This window comes from Vulpes vulpes, chromosome 2 (assembly GCF_048418805.1).
Source record: "Vulpes vulpes isolate BD-2025 chromosome 2, VulVul3, whole genome shotgun sequence".
In the NCBI taxonomy this organism is placed as follows: Eukaryota; Metazoa; Chordata; class Mammalia; order Carnivora; family Canidae; genus Vulpes; species Vulpes vulpes.
Genome location: NC_132781.1, coordinates 11762353 through 11782681, shown reverse-complemented (window position 1 = coordinate 11782681; position 20329 = coordinate 11762353). Strand labels below are relative to the sequence as shown.

Sequence of the window (20329 nt, the reverse complement as noted above, 5' to 3'; positions counted from 1 at the left end):
ACAAATGAACAATCCAAGTAATCACTTGCTAGGAAAATGCAGCCTCAGGTAAGTCCCCTGGGCTCATCTGGAAAACTGGTACCCCGGAGGTGAGAAGAATGCCCACAGCAAACAGCCTCACACTCGGGCACACTCCTTTCTACTTCAGGGCAAAGGTGCCGCCTCCAAGGCCTGTGGAGACTGGCCAGCGGAGGATCGGTTGCCACATCAGACCAGAAGAGGATTCCAGAGCAGCACTGGTGATGGGTGTTCTGGCCACTGCCACCCTGCCCCATGTCCCTTCACCACGGGACTACATGGGCATCTAGTAGGAACCAATGATTTGTCCTGTACCTGCCCTCAGGCCCCCAACCCTAGGCAGACTCTACTGTCACCAATACACCCTCTCCCAGGGCCTCCTCCAAGATTCAAGTCCCCCAGAACTTCCACGTTTGGAAAGGTCTCGCTGTTCCCAGGTAGGACATTTGAGCACAGCTGGCTGAGGTCTAACATTCCAGAAAATGAGAAAAAGAGTTGGCTTTTCTCCTATTCCTTATGAAATTCTCCAGAACCCAACAGAGCCCCTTGGAAACACAGGTTTCCAAGTCCACGACACCACACCCCCCACTAAGGTGGCAGCTAGAGCCGGCACCGGCTACAATTCATGCCCATGGGATCTAAAGGCAGCCAAGCAAGTTCGTGCCTTCTATAGCAACGTGAAAACAGTACAAATACTGTAGTAACATGAAGAGCCACCAGTGTCACCACCTGTGAGGCACTGTGTTTTACACACATCGCTAGGTCTTTAAGAGACCACTGTGAGCTGTCCATTGTCATCCCCATGTATTCCTGAGAAGACCAAGGCTCACATAAGAAGCAGATCCAAAAAACAAACAAACAAGCAAAAATAGTGGTGTGCAAACCTCAGCATGCGTGAGAATCACCAGGAAGGCTCATAATAACACAGACTGCTGGGTGCTATCTCTTGAGTTTCTGGTTCACAGGGATTGGTGGGGCCCAGAATCTGCATTTCGTTAGGAATTTTTACTTTTGCATATGAATTTACATTTAATGTATTTACTTTTGCATATGAATTTACATTTAATGTATTTACTGGCAGGGAAAAATATTTCATCTAAACTAGATTTTCTGTGATTTGGTGTAAATGTGTTTCCTATTTTTTTTTTTTGTCTTTAATGAGGATACATCCCATCTCATTAACACTTGTCAAATTTATTCTCAGTAATGGAAAATTATATACAGTAATGAACTTAAAAAAAAAAAAAAAAAAAGCTCCCTGATGATGCTGCAGCTACTGGTCCAGGGGCCATACTGGGAGCCAATGCTCTAAACCAGTGTTGTGAGTCCCAGCTCTTCATTAAAGTCAGTGCGAGCTTGTGGTCTATGTATACAATGGAATATTCCTCAGCCATTAGAAATGACAAATACCCACCATTTGCTTCAACGTAGATGGAACTGGAGGGTATTCTGCTGAGTGAAATAAGTCAATCGGAGAAGGACAAACATTCATGGTCTCATTCATTTGGGGAATAAAAAAAAAAGTGAAAGGGAATAGAAGGGAAGGGAGAAGAAATGGGTAGGAAATATCAGAAAGGGAGACAGAACATAAAGACTCCTAACTCTGGGAAACGAACTAGGGGTGGTGGAAGGGGAGGAAGGGGGTGACTGGGTGACGGGCACTGAGGGGGGCACTTGACGGGATGAGCACTGGGTGTTATTCTGTATGTTGGCAAATTGAACACCAATAAAAAATAAATTTATTATTAAAAAAATAAAAATAAAAAATAACTAAAAAAATAAAAAATAAAAAATAAATAAATAAAAACCATTGGTGAGGATTAGAAGGGAGAACGGGCCAAATAAGAGGCTTTGGGGGTAAGGGCTGGATGTTGATTTTTGTTTGTTTGTTGTTTTTAAGCCTCCCAGGTGATTTGAATACGGCTTGAAGATCTAAACCATTCAGAACAAGGCTTCCTCTGTTCAGTGGGGCCTCCATTCGGCATCGCCCCTCTAGAACCCTCTGATGCATGGCTCCTACACAAAACATCGCCCCTGTTCTTTTCCCCAGCACATCTCTGCCTCAAGTTTCAACACCGTATTCTCCATTTCATTTAAAATTCTGCAGCTAACCGCATCTCCATCCCAAGCTCTCCCAAGAAAACCCTTTCCCTAGCCAGGCAGGCCTGTCTTCTCCTCCAGAGAGAGCTGAATACTGCACATCCTTGCACACAAGGCGATTCTGGTCACTTCTCTTCCCTGACACACTGCGAACTGGAACACCCTAATAACTAGAGCTCCCAGCGTGGGAAGGAGGCCTCTCCGGAAGGTGGCTCTAGAATCTTGGGCCCTGCAGGTGACACTAGTAGACCCCACACTCACATGAGCACCCTCCTTAACCCAGCAGCTGCCCTCAGCAGGCCAGGAGGTGGAAGGGTTCCCCAAGCTACGGGAAAGCTCTGCTTGTTCACCTGGCTGGATCTGTGCTACCTGCATGTTCCTCGTGCCTTACGTGGTAATGACCTTGGTGGGGACCTGAACTGTGGTATTCACCTGATGCTCTCAATCCTTCGCATCACCCCACCTGTCTTACCCACGCTGACCAGCCACTTCCTTCCTCCCCTCCTGCCCTATCTTTCCCTCTGATGTGACTATTACACCTTCTCTTCTTCCTTCATCAGCTTATGCTTCTCCTTCTGCATTTCTACCTTTTTGCCTCCTGCAAACAACAGGCTTACATAGGCCCAGTCAGGAGCCACGACTCTTTATAATCCACAAACAGAGCAAAGGAGTGAGTGGTATAATTGCCAAGACAGGCGTAGGGCCCTGGCCTCCAGGAACTTATTTTTTCTCTAATTAGATATCAAAACTGCAAAGCCATAAAGATGATCGTTTTCTGTTCAAAAACAATATATTACTCGTAGAGAGTTACCAGCTGACCCAGAATTTCTACCCCTAGGTACATGCCTAAGAGAAATGAAAACATACGTCCACACAAAAATCTGTACACAAATGTTCGCAGCAGCATTGTTCATAATAGCTAAAGGACAGAGACGATGTCCACCAACTGATGAATGGATCTTTAAAAAAAGTGTATCTCCTTACAGTGACTATCACTCACACATTTATAAGGATGGAGTACTAATACACTGCACCATACAGATAAACTCTGAAAGCATTATTTTCAGAAAAAAAAAAAAAAGCTAATCACAAAAGACCACATAGTATATCATTCCATTTATGTGAAATGTCCAAACTCATCAAATGCACAGAAACAGAACGTAGTTTTATGGTTGCCTAGGGCTGAAGGGGTTTTGGGGAAGTGGGGGGGGGGTTTCTTATTTGGGTGATGAAAATGTTTTAAAATTAACTGTGGTAATTGTGGCACGACTCCAGGAATATAGTAGAAACCACCGAATTGCATACTTTCAATTGGATGAATCGTATGGCACTTGAATTATAACTCAAAAGGCTATTTAAAAAAACACACACACACACCAATATATCAAATACATACAATTTAGCGTTTAAGTCCCAGAACTGGGTGTCATCTGTTATCCAAGGATTGCTAGGGAGGCAGCCTGACATGATGGCGTCGTTGGACAAAAACTGCTCGCTGTATTTGACAATCCTGAAAAGCAAATGGAAAATGATTTCCTAGAAGTTCAACACCCAAGAGACAAAATCAATACTCAGGTTGATTGACCAGCCTGTCCTCCTGTCTCTTTATCGATTTAGTTGCATACTTATTACTGCCTTCTTAGAAACATGCTCTAATAGCCTTCGGGATTGGCAGGTATTTGACAGGATCTGTCCCTGATCTACTCATGAGATGACACATCGTCTTCCCGTCCAATCCCTTTGCAATTTCTCTACTGTACTGATGTCATTAAAATAAGGCCTCTTGATATTTTATCGTGAGTCTTCAAAGTTCAAAGCTGGTCAGTTTGCATGTGTTCAAACCAGTGTCCTAGTGATGCCATCTTGGAAGCATGAGGTTGCCATGGTCTCTCTGAGATTCTGTTGCCACATCACGTTCCCCACTTGGTCAGGATGATGCCTAAATTTGGGAACCTAGATTCACCACTCAAAGCCTATGGTCTCACTGAGGTGTGAATCCCACGTTCACAAATATGAGCAAGAGCTAATTTCTTCTATGTGAGTTAGACCTGCCTAGGCAGCACATTCCTGGGGCATGGGCAGTGTGGAAAAGCCTGCTGTGCCTCTGGCCCTTGGGTGGGGGGACTGCACCCACGGTATACACCTGAGACACCTGCTGTGACGTCTCCCCACAGCTAGGAGATTTTGATAGAACAGAACCCATGCCCTGGAGATATCCCAGAGCATTAGGTTTACAGTTCTGTGCAAAACTCAGGCCCCTTGGCTTCATTTCTCCCAAGACCCTCTCAATTCTCAGCAAGGCCTTTAGAGTGGGGCAACAGAAGGGAAGAAAAAAGAAAACTGGCCCACAAGTCCTAACACCAATGATGCTAAATCCTCGTAATGAGTCCCTAAAACAAACAGAAATTGGAGAGTGGGAGTCAGAAGTATCCAACAGCCTTTGTGTCTCCTTCCATGTGCTTTCTGTTTGGTTTCATTAAAGTGGGTTTCTGGTACATCACAGTAGAGGATTTTTACTTTCTCCTAAAACGACGATTGTCGTTATGACCCAAACCGAGTGCCTACTGAGTAAACCGGTACACTCTCATCTGTGACTGATGGAGCTCGGCAGCTGCAGACAGGAGCTGTGGAAATCTGCGGTTGGGGTCAGGGCACATTTTCTCAGGCAGGTGGTATGTATACAAAGCAGGGATTTGGGAAGATGTAAGAAGATATGTGAAGGGTTTGTTTGTTTTTTTCTATAAGAGCCTGACCCCTCACCACATTGGAAGAAAGGCACTGGACAAAATACAACATCTTCCATCTTGATTGGTACCACTGCTTGGGTCTCGCAAAGTCAAAATCAATCATTAGCCATGTTGTGCCTCTCCAGAAAGAAGTCAGGTCCATTTTCATGTATGCAGGAAAATCTTTGAGTTAGCAAGGTGGTCCTAAACCCTCTGGGGGGCACTACACCCTTTCGTATATCCCCAATAATGTCCTCTGGGGGACTGGCTCAAGGTCCCCTTCTGGATGTTCCATAAGTCAAATGTAAATTTCTGATTTATCGTAAGTAGATTTTTTTTTCGTAAATAGATTTTAAATCAGAGATTAACAACAGACATTTAAGTATACATTGAACCAGTAAACATAACTCACATATCTCTAATAAATTTGAGTGGGTAGCGACAGGAATACAGGCTAGTGTGGATCCCCCAGAGGGTCCAGTCTATGAACTTTCAATTCTGCCCACCTTCTTCATCCACACAGTAGTGGCTTCCAAGAACAATAAGTCTTGTATAAAACCTGACCCAACCCTAACTTTGGCTAACCCAAGATGAGCCCTGGACACACGAAGACTGAGAGTTAGGAACGTAATCCTGAGAAGACCGGTTTTGTCCCTCAGAGTTCCTTAGGATAGGTCAGCTCATGACCGCTCAAGTTCTCCTTAAAACAGAAAGTTCTCCTCTTGCCCACCTCGTGCTCCAACCTCAGCAAGACCAACAAATTAGGGACCTACCCTCCAAGGGACACAGAAGACTTCACCGTGGACCTCATTAAGGCCTGTTGGTAATACATGATCTGGAAGAGACACAGTGGTTAGAGGATGCCCAATTTCCCCACCTTTGAGTGTCACTAGCACTGGCATTCACACATGGCCCCCAGAACCAGAAGCCATTTATCTGCCCTTCCATCCCCTTAAGCCACTCATGGTAGTACTAACAGGGCAGAGACCCATGGTAGAGGTGTGACCCCAAACTCTAAATTAGGAGCCTCCACAGCCCATCATGTATCAGTTCAGGAAGAGGTACCAATTGGAAAAACAAAAGGTTCTAAGGAGCATTAAATCGAGATGTGGGGATGGATGCTTGGCTTTTCCCTCAGATGCCTCTGGCTGACACAGCAGGTCTAACCTCAATAGCCAACACCTTCAAGAGCTCTGTCTTGCACCCTGGACACAAAATTTGCCAAAATAAGTAGTATGCCTCTTCTGAGAGATTCTAAACTTGCCCCATAATTGTGGGAGGAGGGGCTGGGGTGGGCAAGCAGACCCTGTGGCATCCACCCCACATCCCTCAGATCTGGGCTCTTCTGATGGTGTTTCATATCCTGAGCCTCAGCACTGATCCATTTAGATCTTACAAAAGATGCTTTGTCATTCTGCGCCGTTCATTAATCCAGAAATAATTGTTTGAACATTACACGTGGTTTTTCATTTCACTACTGAGGGCAGAGCATAAAGCCAAAGTACATATAATTTGTTAGAGGACTGAAAATCAAACTTCTCTGGGACTGGGAAACTAATTACCTCTTTTCTGACAGCAGTGATTGTTTGTTTCTGTAAAAACAAAGAAGCAAAAACCATTAAACAGATGCCATTAATTCATTATGGTTCAAATACCCATTTGAGAAATAAAAATCCCTGCCCATGAAAAAAATGGTTTCACCTTTTCTTACTTAAAAGACAGGATTTCCCCATGACCACTGCCTTCACCCTGTTCTAGACAACCACTGGAGAATTAGTTTGACCAAGGCTCTGATGAGGGAACGCATATGATTTACTACTATAACTGCACGCTGTTCTCCCAAAAGCCAAGATTAATTCAAGACTATGTTTGGGATTGGTCCCAATCTACCACAGTGCCTACCCTAAATGGAATGAGACATAAATATGGGGAAACAAGTATGCAGTTGGAATGTTTGTTTCTTTTCTCCCAGGAGAGATCCATTCCTCAGGCATTCATAACAACTTGACCAATACAAGTGTTGGGGGGAGGAGGCAACCACATTGCCAAATATAAAGCACACAATTGAAAAACTTGAGACCTGCAACCACTGAAAGCTAAGTCCCAGAGTGGAGCTGTTTCGATGTAGATCATATCAGGTGGGCCTCATCCTCTTGTTGAAGCAGCCAAAGCAGATTCGTGCCTGGAGTGAGCTACAGGGCATCCTCTCTCTGGATTTTTGTGCGATATAGCAGAGAAAGGCTGGCTCCCAAGAGAGACTCCATGTATAGGCTCTTAGAACCAGCTAGATACCACCCAGACCTGCCTCCTCCTAAATCCCTCTATAATCGGACATGCGGCCTTAGCATCACTTCTCTGCTTCATGCAACTCCTGGAAGTTGGGCACAGTTGGTGATGCCAGTCTCGGTTTTTTTAGGTTTGGTTGTGTCCAGGGGCTACTTGGTGCTGACTGTTACACTTTAAATTGATCATCTTCGTTCCTGGCCTCCAGAACCCAAGCAGCTTAACACAACCAGATCTTCGCTGGGAATAGAATCAGAAGCCCAAGGAGGACACGATTTCCTTTAGCCAGTTAGCAAAGTTAAGTATTGGCCTATGAGCCCACTGACAAGGAATAGAGGAGGGTCTAATCTGGAATGTCACATACGTATCTCTCCTTTCTAATCCATGCAGGTTTCATTTTGCTTTATTAGATTGCTTTTATGTAATTGCTTTTCACAGGAAATCCTTTTTCCTGGGTGGGGGAGTAGGGAAAGTTATCTCAGAAAACTAAAGGCGGGTCTCTCTGTTTTGGATTCACACACACCCTGACTTCTTCCTGCATAGCCCTTACCACAACTGTGATTAAATATTTGTGTCATTTTGTTTCATATAGGTATCACCCACCAGGCACCACTAAGAGCAGGGCCACCATGCCTGCCTCTAGCATAATTTCTGGTGCAGAGTAGATGCTCAAAAAAAAAAAAAAAATCAGATAAATGACAACTGCCATGTGCTTGGAGGCCTAGAAAAATGGAGATTAGTCTAAGCTTAGTAGAATTGAACTTTTTCCACCTAAAAAGTTGAAGACACTACCACAATGATCCATATTTTGGATCCAAAATATGGATCATTGCTGATTATCTGTTCCCATTGTCTTTTAACACAAGACACTGTTTTAGAAGACACATTTCAGGAAAAAAAGGACCCAAGGGCCAGCGTGGCTTTGCACTCAAATCTAATACATTCAGACTCTCTTATTAGAATGTGCTAAAGTGGATTAAGAATCCCATCTACTAAAAAAAAAAAAAAAAAAAAAAAGAATCCCATCTACTGGTCTTCCCCCTCTGTTCAAAGCAGAAGCCGTGTTATTCTGTATGTTGGCAAACTGAACACCAATAAAAAATAAATTTATTATTTAAAAAAAAAAGTAGAAGCCGGATCTTTATCTAGAATAGTAATCACTTAACAATTAGTGCAAAGCAATTTACACCTCTCTGACGCCTTACAAAGTTTAAGGGAGGGAGGTTTTATTATTCTGATTTTCAGCTGAGGATACTGAGCTGCTGAGATGTTACAGGCGACTTTCTCAATACCTCCTGGCCAATAAGGGGTTTAGCCAGGATTTAAACCTAGATCTTCCCTTCACAAAGCTGAGGAGTGATCCATGAGACTCAGAAAACAGCCTACTCTTCACCAGTTTCCTCTTGACCTTGAAGCCACAGGGGCTGCACCACAGAATGACTCTGTCCAGCCATTTCATTGAAAATTAAAACAAAAAGAGAGCTAAAGCCCTGATCGCGAGATGAAACAGAAAGACAGGAAACTCTTTAATCAACACTAATGACAGGAAAACAAACTCCCAGCTCTCAGAGAAACAAGATCTGGGGCACAGTGACTCTAATAATACTGTTTTATATACTTGACAGTTGTTGAAGAGAATAGATCTTAGATGCCATCACCACATACTCAAAAAAAAACAATTATGTGACAGGATGGACGTGTTACCCAACCTTATTGTGGTAATCATTTTGCAATATATATAGTTTTAATCATCGCATCGTACCCCTTAAATTTACAGATGTTATATGGCAACAATAAAGCTAAGGAAGAAAAAACACTAATGATGGTAAAGATCACAATCATACCAGGCCTGTGTTCAACCTCCAGAGTCATAAACAAGGGCCTGGGACACAAGACCAAACCTCCTGAGAGCAGGGGGCTCCTGAGAAGATCAACAGAGATTAAATGAGCCAGATTCTCAGACTGCCTGATGTTCTCTGGGCTCCGTGGGGAGCTGGCCCTGCAAGTCAACCATAATAACATACACACACTCCCATCTCTCCTCTACCTGGCATGGCCTCCTTTTAGCTCTAATATGTTTCTGGGGCCATTATCTCATTATTTCATATTTTAATTCACTTCATTTGATTGCATTACCCCGTTAGGGCTTCTGCATTGGTGGTACGGTTCACTGACTGTTCTCTGATTCCTGCGATTACCAGCCACCCTCTGGGAGTCGAAGGAGTGGGTCTGGTTGAGTCAGAGGCTTCCCTGCCCTTACCTTGGATTTCCCACATGCATTTCACTGGTTATTTCTAGCTTTAAAAATAGCTTTCCATGGGATCAGCTTCCTCTAGATGGACATACAGGGTTATCTCTGTCCTGTTAAGGGAGTGTGGACATTGGGATGGTGCAGAAGAGGGTCTTGGACTTTTCTAGAAGACAGAGAGAGAATGTGATTGGGGAAGGGAGGTAAGGCTTAGGAAAGAGCATGGACTTTCAGATTGGGACCCAGGTCAAATTCCTGGTTCTGTCACTTATCGACTCTCTGACTCTGGATGAGTTTTGCAAATTTTCAAAGCCTCTTTCCTTATTTGTAAAAGGCGATAGCAAAGGGGGAGGGCATTAAATGAGATAACACATAGAGGTGACTAGCATAGAGCAAGGGCTCAACCTACAGTGACTACTGAGTAGGGTTCACATACTATTGCTGAGAGTAGGCACAGTGGGGTGTTAACCATAATTATAAAATAAAACACAGGATGCCTATGCAATATTTGGGACATACTTTAATACCAAAGAAGTTATTTGGTGTTTATCTGAAATTGAAATTCAGCTGAGAAGCCAGTATTTTTATTTGCTAAATCTCATAAACCTGTCCATGTTATGATTACTCAGGCCAAAGGCCATAAAACTAAATATTCAAGTGAAGTTATTAAACACACACATACACATACATACATACACATGCACACAAGCGTGTACATGTGCATGCACACACATTTCTAAGCAGTTTAAAGAAAACCACTTCATGACAGCGTAAGAAATAAACATTTTTTTCCCCAGTAATCCATGCACAAAACCCCTTACTTTCTCAACAGTTGGCCCTCCTGGAGGGAATTCACTCTTTTATTCCTCATCCGAGTGACACACTTTGCTACGGTAAGATACTCTGCCTAAGGAAGCTTCGAATGCTACACATTCTTGGAATTCTAACCTGTTCTTTTTCTCTTCTGGAGTGACCCAAATAGGGACACATCTAGAGCCCGTTTACACAGCTCTATGGCTGGCTTGTAGGCCTCAAACCCCGGGTGTGGTTTGCAGACAGCTGTCACAGGGCAGGAGGAGTCAGTCAGGCCATGCCCTGGGAGGCCCTGGGGCCACTGCAGACAGGAGCATGGAAGCAAGCAGGAGGGACAAGCAAGGACCCTGGGATCAGACGGCCAAGCAGGAATATATACAGAAACAGAGGTGAGGGGCCAGGCAAGCCACAGAGTGACACAGGAGATGGGGACAACCAGGGGAACTCGGGGAACAAGGGCATTGAGAGCAGAGAGAGGGTCAAAAGTCAGAAACCGGGAAGTCTGGGAACTGAAGTCATTAATGCAGAGCAGACAAGAGATGGGAGGCAGTGACCTGTCCAAAGAGACAAGAATTTGAGGTCGCAATCACCTGAAGCAGTCTGTCCTGCCATGGACTTCCTGATCAGGTAGAGGCAGGAGAGCCTGCAGAATTTGCAGGGCCCCGTGCAAAATGCACATGTGGGACCCCTTGTCCAAAGAAAGCATTAAGAACTTCAAGGCGGTGACAAGAAAACATTAAGCCAAATAAAGGACCTGACCTGGGTGTGGAGCTGCGGCCCAGTGCGTGAGTCACCCATTCATGACACCGACCCTGGGTGCAGACTGGAAGGGTGTGGGTGGGGGAGGAGGAATAATGGTGGGATCAGAGAAGAGCAAGAGCCACAGAACTGGGAAAGACCCACATGGGACTTGTCTGTTTCCATTTCATCACGTGAAACACAGAACAATACTCTCTCTCTTCCCAAGCCACTGTAAGAATTTAATGATGTTCAGCAAAGCTTCCAGAAGCCACCTACTGGACAGTAGAACACATGAGGCGGGAAAGGCTGAAGTGCAAATCCCAGCTTCTCTGTCTCTGAGCTGCGTGTCACACTGGGCACACATGGGGACCTGGGCGCCGTGGGAGCTGTCCCTTCCAGCCAGCGCCAGTCACAAGAAGAGAACTGTTTGTCCTCAGTTGGTAAGAGTATGTGGTAGTGGTGAGGAACTTTCTGTCACTGAGAGCCAGGCTGAGGGCTCTAAAGAACAAACTACTGAATTCCATGGAGCCATATTTCCATCTCTTATCCAAAGACTAACGTGCACGTTAGAGTGAACTGGTCTGTTCTCAGCAGCTGTTCTGTGGACTAGACAGGGAAGCTGAACTGGTGCGTATCTTCCTCCCTCCACTTCCAACCCAATGGAAATATAAGACGGTGGGAGGACAGAAGAGGAAACTGGCCTAAGGACAGCCCCCCAAAATCAGGTCCCATAAATGACCTCTCTCACACACATCGACAGTTAGGATAATGACAGCTACTGCCTGTGGAGCGCCTCTACACGTCTGATACCATTCTAGACACTTCACATAAAGGATCTCATTTAATCCTCTGAGGAAGGGGCTACTGTTATTCCCATTTTATGGGCAAGGAACCTTAAGGCTTTGACTAACTCAAGAGCTTGTCCAAGACCACATGTCCAGGGAGTGGCTGAGCTGGGACTTACCCTGATGTCAAACCTCTCTTCAGCACACCACACTGGCCCTCATCACCAAATGACCACTGTCCCCCTGTCAGGGTCAGGGGAGGAAGGGCCAGCCCTGGGCGTACCAATGCCCATGGCTAGGCTAATGCCCAGCCTCCCCGTTCTGTCTTTTCACTGAAATAAAGGGAAGAAGTGGGGCTGAGTGTCCCCCAGGGTATGGGAACTGAGAGAGGACATGCTCTCTGGGTGCGGCCCTTGGACCACGGCCAATTCCTCCCAGGGCTGGACAACCACACTAACCAATGGCCATCAGCCTGAGGAATTGGGTCACCCGAAGTCCTAGGACACCTGCCAACCTAATAGTCGTCTTTCTTATGCTTGACGGTGTTCACTTGTTTTGGGTTATCTGCCTCCCTTTAAGGAGAACAGGCATCTTTTCAAGAATTTACTACTTCTCAGAGATGGCCTCTCTCTTCAAACCAGCAATGAGTGCTCCTCTCTGGAATGAGACAAAAATCCAGAACCTCTGCATGCCCAAGGCCTCATGGAGACACTTCCCATTCCCTCCACCCTCTCCCCTCAGGGCAGATAAACCAGGGAAGACAGGGGACACTTAGTCAGATGGTAAGAAGCGTTGCCAACAGATCAAACATGGCACCAGCCTCCATCCCCCCAATGGCTGGGGCTGACACACGCTGGGGCTGGCTGAGCAGGAGAGGCCCCACTCGCATGAGAATTATGTTTCCTTATTCTTCTGAGTACTCCAGAGCAGCCAAAGGGCAGACAGGAGAAAGAGAGCTGGTGGGAGAGAGAGAGAGAGAGAGAGAGAAAGGGTAAATGAAGTGAAAATACCCCCATGGCACACTTGGCCACGGCTAGAGACAGCCCTCAGCCTCACACACTGTCTGTGCTCTGACTCTGAGCTCACAGCATCACCAGCATCTGGCTAGAAGTGGGCCGTGAAAGCCAGGAGGTGTGCTCTTCTCTGGGCCTGACTGCCATGAGCCTGAAGATGTTCTCTCCCTGAGGAGGGGTCTGGCCTTGGAAGTTACACCCCAAGGAGCACAGAATGGAGAGAATGGAGCTCCAGAGAATGGAGCGTCTCCACTCCTCAGCTGTCCTCCCAGAGCTGGAGTTAAAACTCCCTGCTACACACACACACACACACACACACACACACACACACACACACACAGGTAAGCCAAATCCCCAGTTGGCTAGGGTCAGAAGTAATGTGCTTTCCACCTGTACCCTCCCCTCCTCCACACCACAGAGGCTTCCAGAACTGCCAGCTATTCGTTTTAAAAAAAAGTAGATCTTCTACCCGGGTTCAGTATTTTCCTTAATGATTCTGTTTCCATAGCAACCAAGCCTACAAGGCCTCAGCAATTATCTGTCATTTGACGACGGGAACATGGAAAAGACTGACAGGCTGACAGGGCCATATGTGTATCGAAGGAAGGGTCACTTTGAGTTGTGAACAAGGGACCTAGCAATGCCCAGGGGATGCCCTATAGGGCCTTGATATCCCTAACCACATGCGTGCCTCTGCCTCATGCACTGGTTGGGTTCCCCACAGCCATCTGGAGTTCCAGGTCCCAGTGGACTTCCTTCTTCCTCCTCTCTGGCATATTCTTCCCACCTTCCACTCAAGCCTTTAGGCTACAGATGACACAAGGTTAAAATATCCCTGACCCCATGCTGCCCATGGACAACATTAGACAGAAAACAATGAAACTTCTAAGACTAGTTTAAGTGGGTTTTAGGCTCCATGGTTCTCAATCAGGGCAATCTTGTTCCTCGGGGCACACTGGACAATGTCTGGCACATTTGTGACTGTCAGGACTAGGAGGCCGGCGGGGAAAGGCATAAAGTTACTGGCATCCAGTGGGTAGAGTCCAAGGATGCTGCTAAACATCCAACATGAGGGAAACCCCCTCCCCAAGGAATTGTCTAGCCAAAAATAATAGTGCCATGATTGAGAAGCCCTACCCTGGATGCCCACTGTCTCAACAGCTTATGCACTGCATTCCTTTAAATAAAAAATTATCATAGGAAAATGGCCATCCATCATAAATAGTGGCCTCTTTGGGGACAGGATCCTTTAAAACCAAAAGCATAAGAGAATCTTTGCAAAGGCCTCATCCTACTGAGATGCAAAAGGAAGTGTGACATTCAGGTTATGTAGATTAAGGTTTAAACCCAAAGTCGGTACAAGAGTCTTGAGCCTGGGGCCTACAGTCTCCAGAGTGTCAGGGAACTGGCTGAGATTGTGTGCAAAACGTCTGTCTGGGCATCTCTGGGCGGAATGGGTTCATAACTTTCATCAGACATCAGATTTCATCAAAGGGGGAACTGCCTCACAAAAGTCTGAATATCGACCACCTAGATCCCATTTGCTCTGACCTGCACTCTACATTCTCTCATCTCTCATCATGCAAGACCTTTATCATGGCCTTCTCCCTTCCTGACTTTGGTGTCACAAGATATATCTTTTTGGCAGTCCCAAAGGGGAGACATCATTGCCCCAACAGGCACAAATAGACAATAATCGTGTGGACACCTTCCCAGCCTAGGAACGTGACATAGGCCCTGCCCAGAGTTTGCAGCAGAGACCTACCTGGTTTACCTGAACTTCATTCGGATTGGTCACTCGGTCCAGGCCATAGTCCAGTACATTGTTCATTCCCGGCTAAAAGGAAGAAAAACAATGTAAGAACCACCACTGGAAGACTCTCCAGTTTCTGATTAACTCTAGGCCTTGGTCAAACTACCAATTATGAGCCTGAGCTAAAAGGGCTTGTGGCTTAGCCCATGGGGAACTACAGTTATTCAAAGACCCTCTGGATGAGCTAGTAAGCTTCATGGGGCTGTTCCACCACCGTGGCATCCCTAAAACCCAATACAGTGGGATGGATAGGTGTGTGTAGGAGTGAGTGAATGGATGGATGGATGGATGGATGGATGGATGGATGGATGGACAGATGGATGGGTGGATGGATGGATGGATGGATGGACGGATGGATGGGTGGATGGATGGATGGATGGATAAATGGATGAATGGATGGATGGAAAGGATGGGTGGGTGAATGGATGGGTGGATGGATGGATGGATGGATGGATGGATGGATGGATGGATGGATAAAACTCCAACTCAGTAAGACTTCACTGGGATTAGTACAAGGGACTCCCAACTCCTCTGGAAGTGCTCCTTCCCCACCCTACAGTGTGGTGCTTTGGAGAATCCAGGCTTCAGTCAGCACCTTTGGTTTCCAATGCTGGAACTGCCACTTCCTAGCTGTGATGAAGATTTTGGAAACAACCTCTCACTACATTTGCTACCCCTCCTGAGAAATTGAGGTGATCTCTCCTACATGTCAAGTTCTTGTTGAGGATTTGACAAGTTGATGTGCAAAGCTCTAAACAGAGAGTAGCAATTACTGAGCAATGGCATGTGTTCATTTTAGGATCGTGTATGTAAAGGCCGGGGCCAAAGTGGGGCCCCTCAGGCTTTACCAGTCCCCTTCTCTGTCAGACAACCAACTCTCCAGCCAACCTTGCTTGGTCTCCCCTGTTCCTTGGCTAGCAAGCTGAGTCTTTCACTTCTTCTCTGTTAGTTTGATGTAGGCAACCATCAAGTTCCCAACATATATGATCAACCCGGCCTATGACCCTGACACAGAGGCAGGAGGCCACTGAGCTTTCTCCCCAACAGATTCAACCTCAATAACATCAACCACGTGTTTAGCTCAGAGGTATGGTTGCCAAATAAAATATAGGATGCCAGGGAAGTTTGAAGTTCAGACAAATGACAATTTTGATACATAAAAATACATTCCATATGTTTTTAATATAAATATACAATAAGCATAAAAATATTGTGACATTAATCATTTGCTGCTTGTCTGAAATTCAAACTTAACTGGGCATCCTCTATTTTACTTGCTAAATCTGCCTACTTAGCTCAGCAGGCTACCACAGGGGGCAGATATTGGGCACACAGCCAAGACAAGGAAGAGACAAAAGAAAGCAGTAGAAAAATCGGTGGGGAAAGACAGGGGAAGGGAGTGGCTGTCCTCACCTCAGTCGTCACATGTGGACCTCCATCAACAAATATGTTATCAGGCACTCCCATGGCTGACATTGTGCTCAGCCTGGGGAGCTTGTGGGGAATGTGACACTTCAAGGCATCCCCAGCTGGCATCTCGAGGCACTTCCATCACTTCCTGGGCAAGGCAGCCACTCGGCAACTTATCCCACAAATGATAAATTACAGCTGTGACAAGTGCTATGAGGGACAATGTGGAAGTCCAAGCCAGCCTTCAACAGGATCTAACCCAGCATGGAGGTGGGGGCAGGGGGACATGAGAATCCGTGCCCATCCCTAAAGTGAGTTCTAGGAACTGTCTTCTCCATCTGGTACAAAGAATTCCCCCCAGGGTAACCAAAGACAGACTTACACACGCGCACGCACACACACACACATACCCACCATGCTCCTGGCACCCCTACAACCTCAGCAGCTTCAGTGCACTTGTCTGCTCAAGTCTTGCGTTAGTTCTCCAAATCTTTCCTTCAAACTTGCCCCATGTTCTGATATAAACTCGGCTGCCCCGCTGCTCCCTGGTGCACCTGCACAACCGTAATCAGCACAGGGCTGCCCTCCGCCACCCAGACCAGAAGGCCTTGACTCTCAGAGCTGTGGCCGCCCCGGGGGCTTTAGGATCCTGCCAGCCTGTCCAGTGCCAGCCCCTCCCGGCTGCCCTGCACTGTGCAGACGGCCACACATGCCCTCCTGGCGGCCCGTCTCCCCATCTCCTGCCTCCTTCGAGCATCTCAGATGCTCCCAACTGAGCTGTGGCCCCATCCCAGTGCCCTGCCCTCAAAACTCCCCAGGGGGGTTGCCTTTCCAGCTTTGCTGGTTTGGAAGACTCCCAGGCTCCACTGATTCATTCATTTATTCATCAGGTAGAATCAAGTTTTTGTTCCCCTGCCACTTGCAGAGCCACTGGCGCTGAAGTTTCTGGCACACAGGAGGGTGCTCAGCTGAAGGTAGGCCAGAGCTGCCTGCGGTGTGCAGGAGACCAGGGCAATCCCTGCCGTGGGCCGCCAGCAGGCCCATCCAGCCCCAGGGCCACACGCAGAAAGCCCACAAAGACAGCCACCCCTCCCCCTGTGAGTGCCAGGCTGTGATGCCCCAAGAACGTCCCTTGGGCATAAGCCAAAGAGGCAACTTCCTAAATGCATCATAATTCAGGTGAGGAAAGAACCTGCCCAACAACTGCTCCATGAGGAGGTGACATCCCCAGGGCAACACCAGGCTGGGTGCTGAGGGACACTGCTTGGGGACACTCCACCATGTCCCTCCTGTCCCTACTCCTCTTCTGTTCTCCATCATCACTCTTTTCCCTAACGTATTAGTTCAGCCCCTTCTGGTGCCTGGGACAGAAAGCAAGAGATAAAATACCAAATAGCTACATGAACAAGATGAAGGAGGGGAAAGAGACAGATGCGGCTGCACTGGGAGATGTTGGCTGGAACATGAGTTCCCTGGAGAGGTGCTCCCAGACCCCGCGCTGACATGGGACCCCTGCCCCTTCCAGCGTCCTGCCCTTCTGTACAGTACGCACTCGTGTGTGCAATCGCTTCTGTCCCCAGCTCTCCGCCAGACTGTAAGCTCCTTGAGGGCACAGGCTCATCATCTGTCGTGGCTCAGCGTCCAGGTATCCCCACTGCTGAGTGAGCACCTGGCACAGTGTGGGCACCCACAAAATAGATGTCGGATTTTTTTTTCATTTGAATGAGAGTATGTGGGTTTTCCATCTGCCTTTACGATATAACATTAAATGTCAGACCATTTTCCTACATCAATAACTGGCCTTTTAAAAATACAATTTTAGGGCAGCCCGGGGGGCTGAGCGGTTTAGCACCACCTTCAGCCCAGGGCATGACTCTGGAGACCCAGGATCAAGTCCCACATCGGGCTCCCTGCATGGAACCTGCTTCTCCCTCTGTCTGTCTCTCTCTCTCTCTCTCTCTCTCTCTCTCTGTTTCTCATGAATAAATAAAATAAAATCTTTTTAAAAATACAATTTTAATAGCTTCATAATGTTCCTTTATGTGGATATAAGCTCATATGTAAAGATTTAAATGCATCTATCTGTCTTTTTATCCATTCAAATTTATTTTGTTGTTTCTCTTTGTTGGACATTCAGCCCAACCTCAACAAGAAATGGAAGGCAGACACCTTCTGCTCTGGTGAGTGTCGGGATTTGTGGTTGACGTGATGGCCAGTTAGCTTGATATTCAGACAAGTGACTGTGTCATTTGGAGCACACACCGCCTCTGTCCCTGGACCACATCCTCCATATACCCATGGTCCGCACGTCAGTGGACCCTATCCTCAGGAGACCCAGAAGTCCCAGATGGTGCAGCAAAGATACACAGAAGGCCCCAAAATGACTTCTCTAAAGGAACCATTCACCCTCTGTTGATTTACACAATTAACTGTTGTTTGCATCCTGCCTACATCTGCACTCTGTTTCTTTTGGGTAAAACATGGGAGAGGAACATCGTTTTCCTTCACTGTTCTCCCCTTCTAACCTGCCCCCAGCATATGGATGCTGAGTCACAGGCAGCATTTGGGCTCAGGGCAGGGGTTGGGTCACAATCCTCAGCCACCACCACCCGCATCGGGTCTTGGCCTCTGCCCATGATGAGCTCTCTGATACAGCATCCGGCACCACACCACCACCACCACCCCACCACCAGCACTTCCTGAATCAAGCACTCCTCGCTGTGCCCCCTCAGCACTTAGGCCTTATCTCCAGGAGATGCTGCTCACCTGCTATGGCAATTTGGATCTTGTGCCCCCCAAGCTGGGAGGGGGGGACCTCACATCCTACAGCGGCAGCACATCAGACAGATGTGGATTCACATCCCAGCACTGTGCAACCTACTGACCCTCTCTGAGCCTGGATCGCCCCCCATCTGAGTGTCGGGGATGGGGATACTCCCTACTTGACAGCATCGTCATCAGGTAAATGGGATCATCCACACCAAGAGCTTAATGCGGGCATGTATCAGGTGCTCGATGACATTTAGCTGTTATTTTATGCCCAGCACCAAACTGAGCTGGCACGGAGTCGGGGCCCAAGAAGGTTTCACAGATCAATGAACAGACAAGTGAAAAGGGGGACCGCTGAGACACAGCAATCCATGTCCCATTCTACGACAGTTGGTTACAGATGGTCCACATACTGGCGGCTTTACACTCCATGGAGTCAAAAGCTTTGTTTGCCTGGCTGGCTTTTTTCCCACTGAACTGACAGTTTGTTTGGTCTCCTGGAGACAGTCTGACAGCCCCTAAACTCCTGGGCTTCATGGGTTTGTCAGTGAGACTGCTCAATTTCTAGGCTGAGACAGACTTCAGACAGGACGCTCTTCAAGCAGAACGCTCCACCAAGAGGCTGACAGTGTTCTGAGAAAGTCAGGGAGAGCAGGACCCAGATGCACCCCAGCCTCATCTCTGGCTGATGGTCCAGTTTGATTTAGGGGTGCAGCCCTGGTAAGGACTGGACGTGAAAATAGTTTTGTGTCCACAGGGTTTTACGACAGCTCCAGGTACATCAGAACCTCCCTGTGAACTTGGCTCCCCAGTGCTCTCAAGCATGGACTGGGCACCTTTGCACCCTGGCATCATGTTTGTTAGAGCAGCAGTGACTCACACGATGCTCTAATGACAGCGGAGGTTCCAAAAAGGCCTTCAATGAGCTAAGACATCATGTAACGTTGTGGTGGGAGGCAAAAGGGCATAGGGACCAAGAGACGGTGCTCCACAGTCTGCGGGCTCAGATCCTTGGACACTCAGTAGCTGTGCAACTCTGGCAATATGCCTGAGCCTCAGCTTCCCTATCAGCAGAATGGGACTAATATCACCTCTCATGAGGGGCTGCAAAGATGAAACAAGAGGACGAATGCAGAGTGAAGCCTAGCACAGTGCCCAGCACATAGTTATGTGCTCAGTTCAGGTCTGCTGTGGTGATGATGGTGATGATGACCATCATCATGGACCAGTAACAGTGATGGCGATGGAGGTGGGAGAAAGTGGGAGCAGTGCGGTGGGGGTAGGGGGTGGAAACAAGGCAGGTGATAGTGGAAGCAGTAACCATAGAGTCACATTGTCAAGTTTAGGGAATTCTGCATCATACTGTGAGGGGCCACTCTGCACCATTTGCCTGGTGTGGGCACTGAGAGCTTGCCCCAGGAGAAGTTGGGAGAACTCAGATCATCTGCTTTTCACTTTGTTCCCTATAGGCCTCCTGGCTGGCTACAGGGACAGAGGGGAGGAGAGAGATCCGAGGCAGGTCCTGTGCACAGTCAGTCTATGTCACTTTGCAAGGGACACAGTCACACTGGCCCTTCTACCCCATGAAGTCTCTGCACGTAATAGGGGAT

The 20329-nt window shown here is 47.2% G+C and overlaps 1 protein-coding gene across 4 annotated transcripts in view; it reads right to left on the bottom strand.

Annotated features, from left to right (window-relative positions):
* The window catches only part of RGS9 (regulator of G protein signaling 9), a 70464-nt gene that overhangs the window by 24687 nt on the left and 25448 nt on the right, over positions 1-20329 (bottom strand). For 2 of the 4 annotated variants that reach the window (XM_025999633.2, XM_025999635.2), the window contains 4 exons: positions 14493-14564; positions 6407-6436; positions 5618-5679; positions 3515-3628 (listed from right to left, as the gene is read on the bottom strand). In XM_025999633.2, the coding sequence (XP_025855418.1) occupies positions 3515-3628; positions 5618-5679; positions 6407-6436; positions 14493-14564 (278 nt within the window). The remainder of the gene's footprint in view (positions 1-3514; positions 3629-5617; positions 5680-6406; positions 6437-14492; positions 14565-20329) is intronic. The other 2 variants (XM_025999637.2, XM_025999634.2) reach the window with 1 other exon arrangement.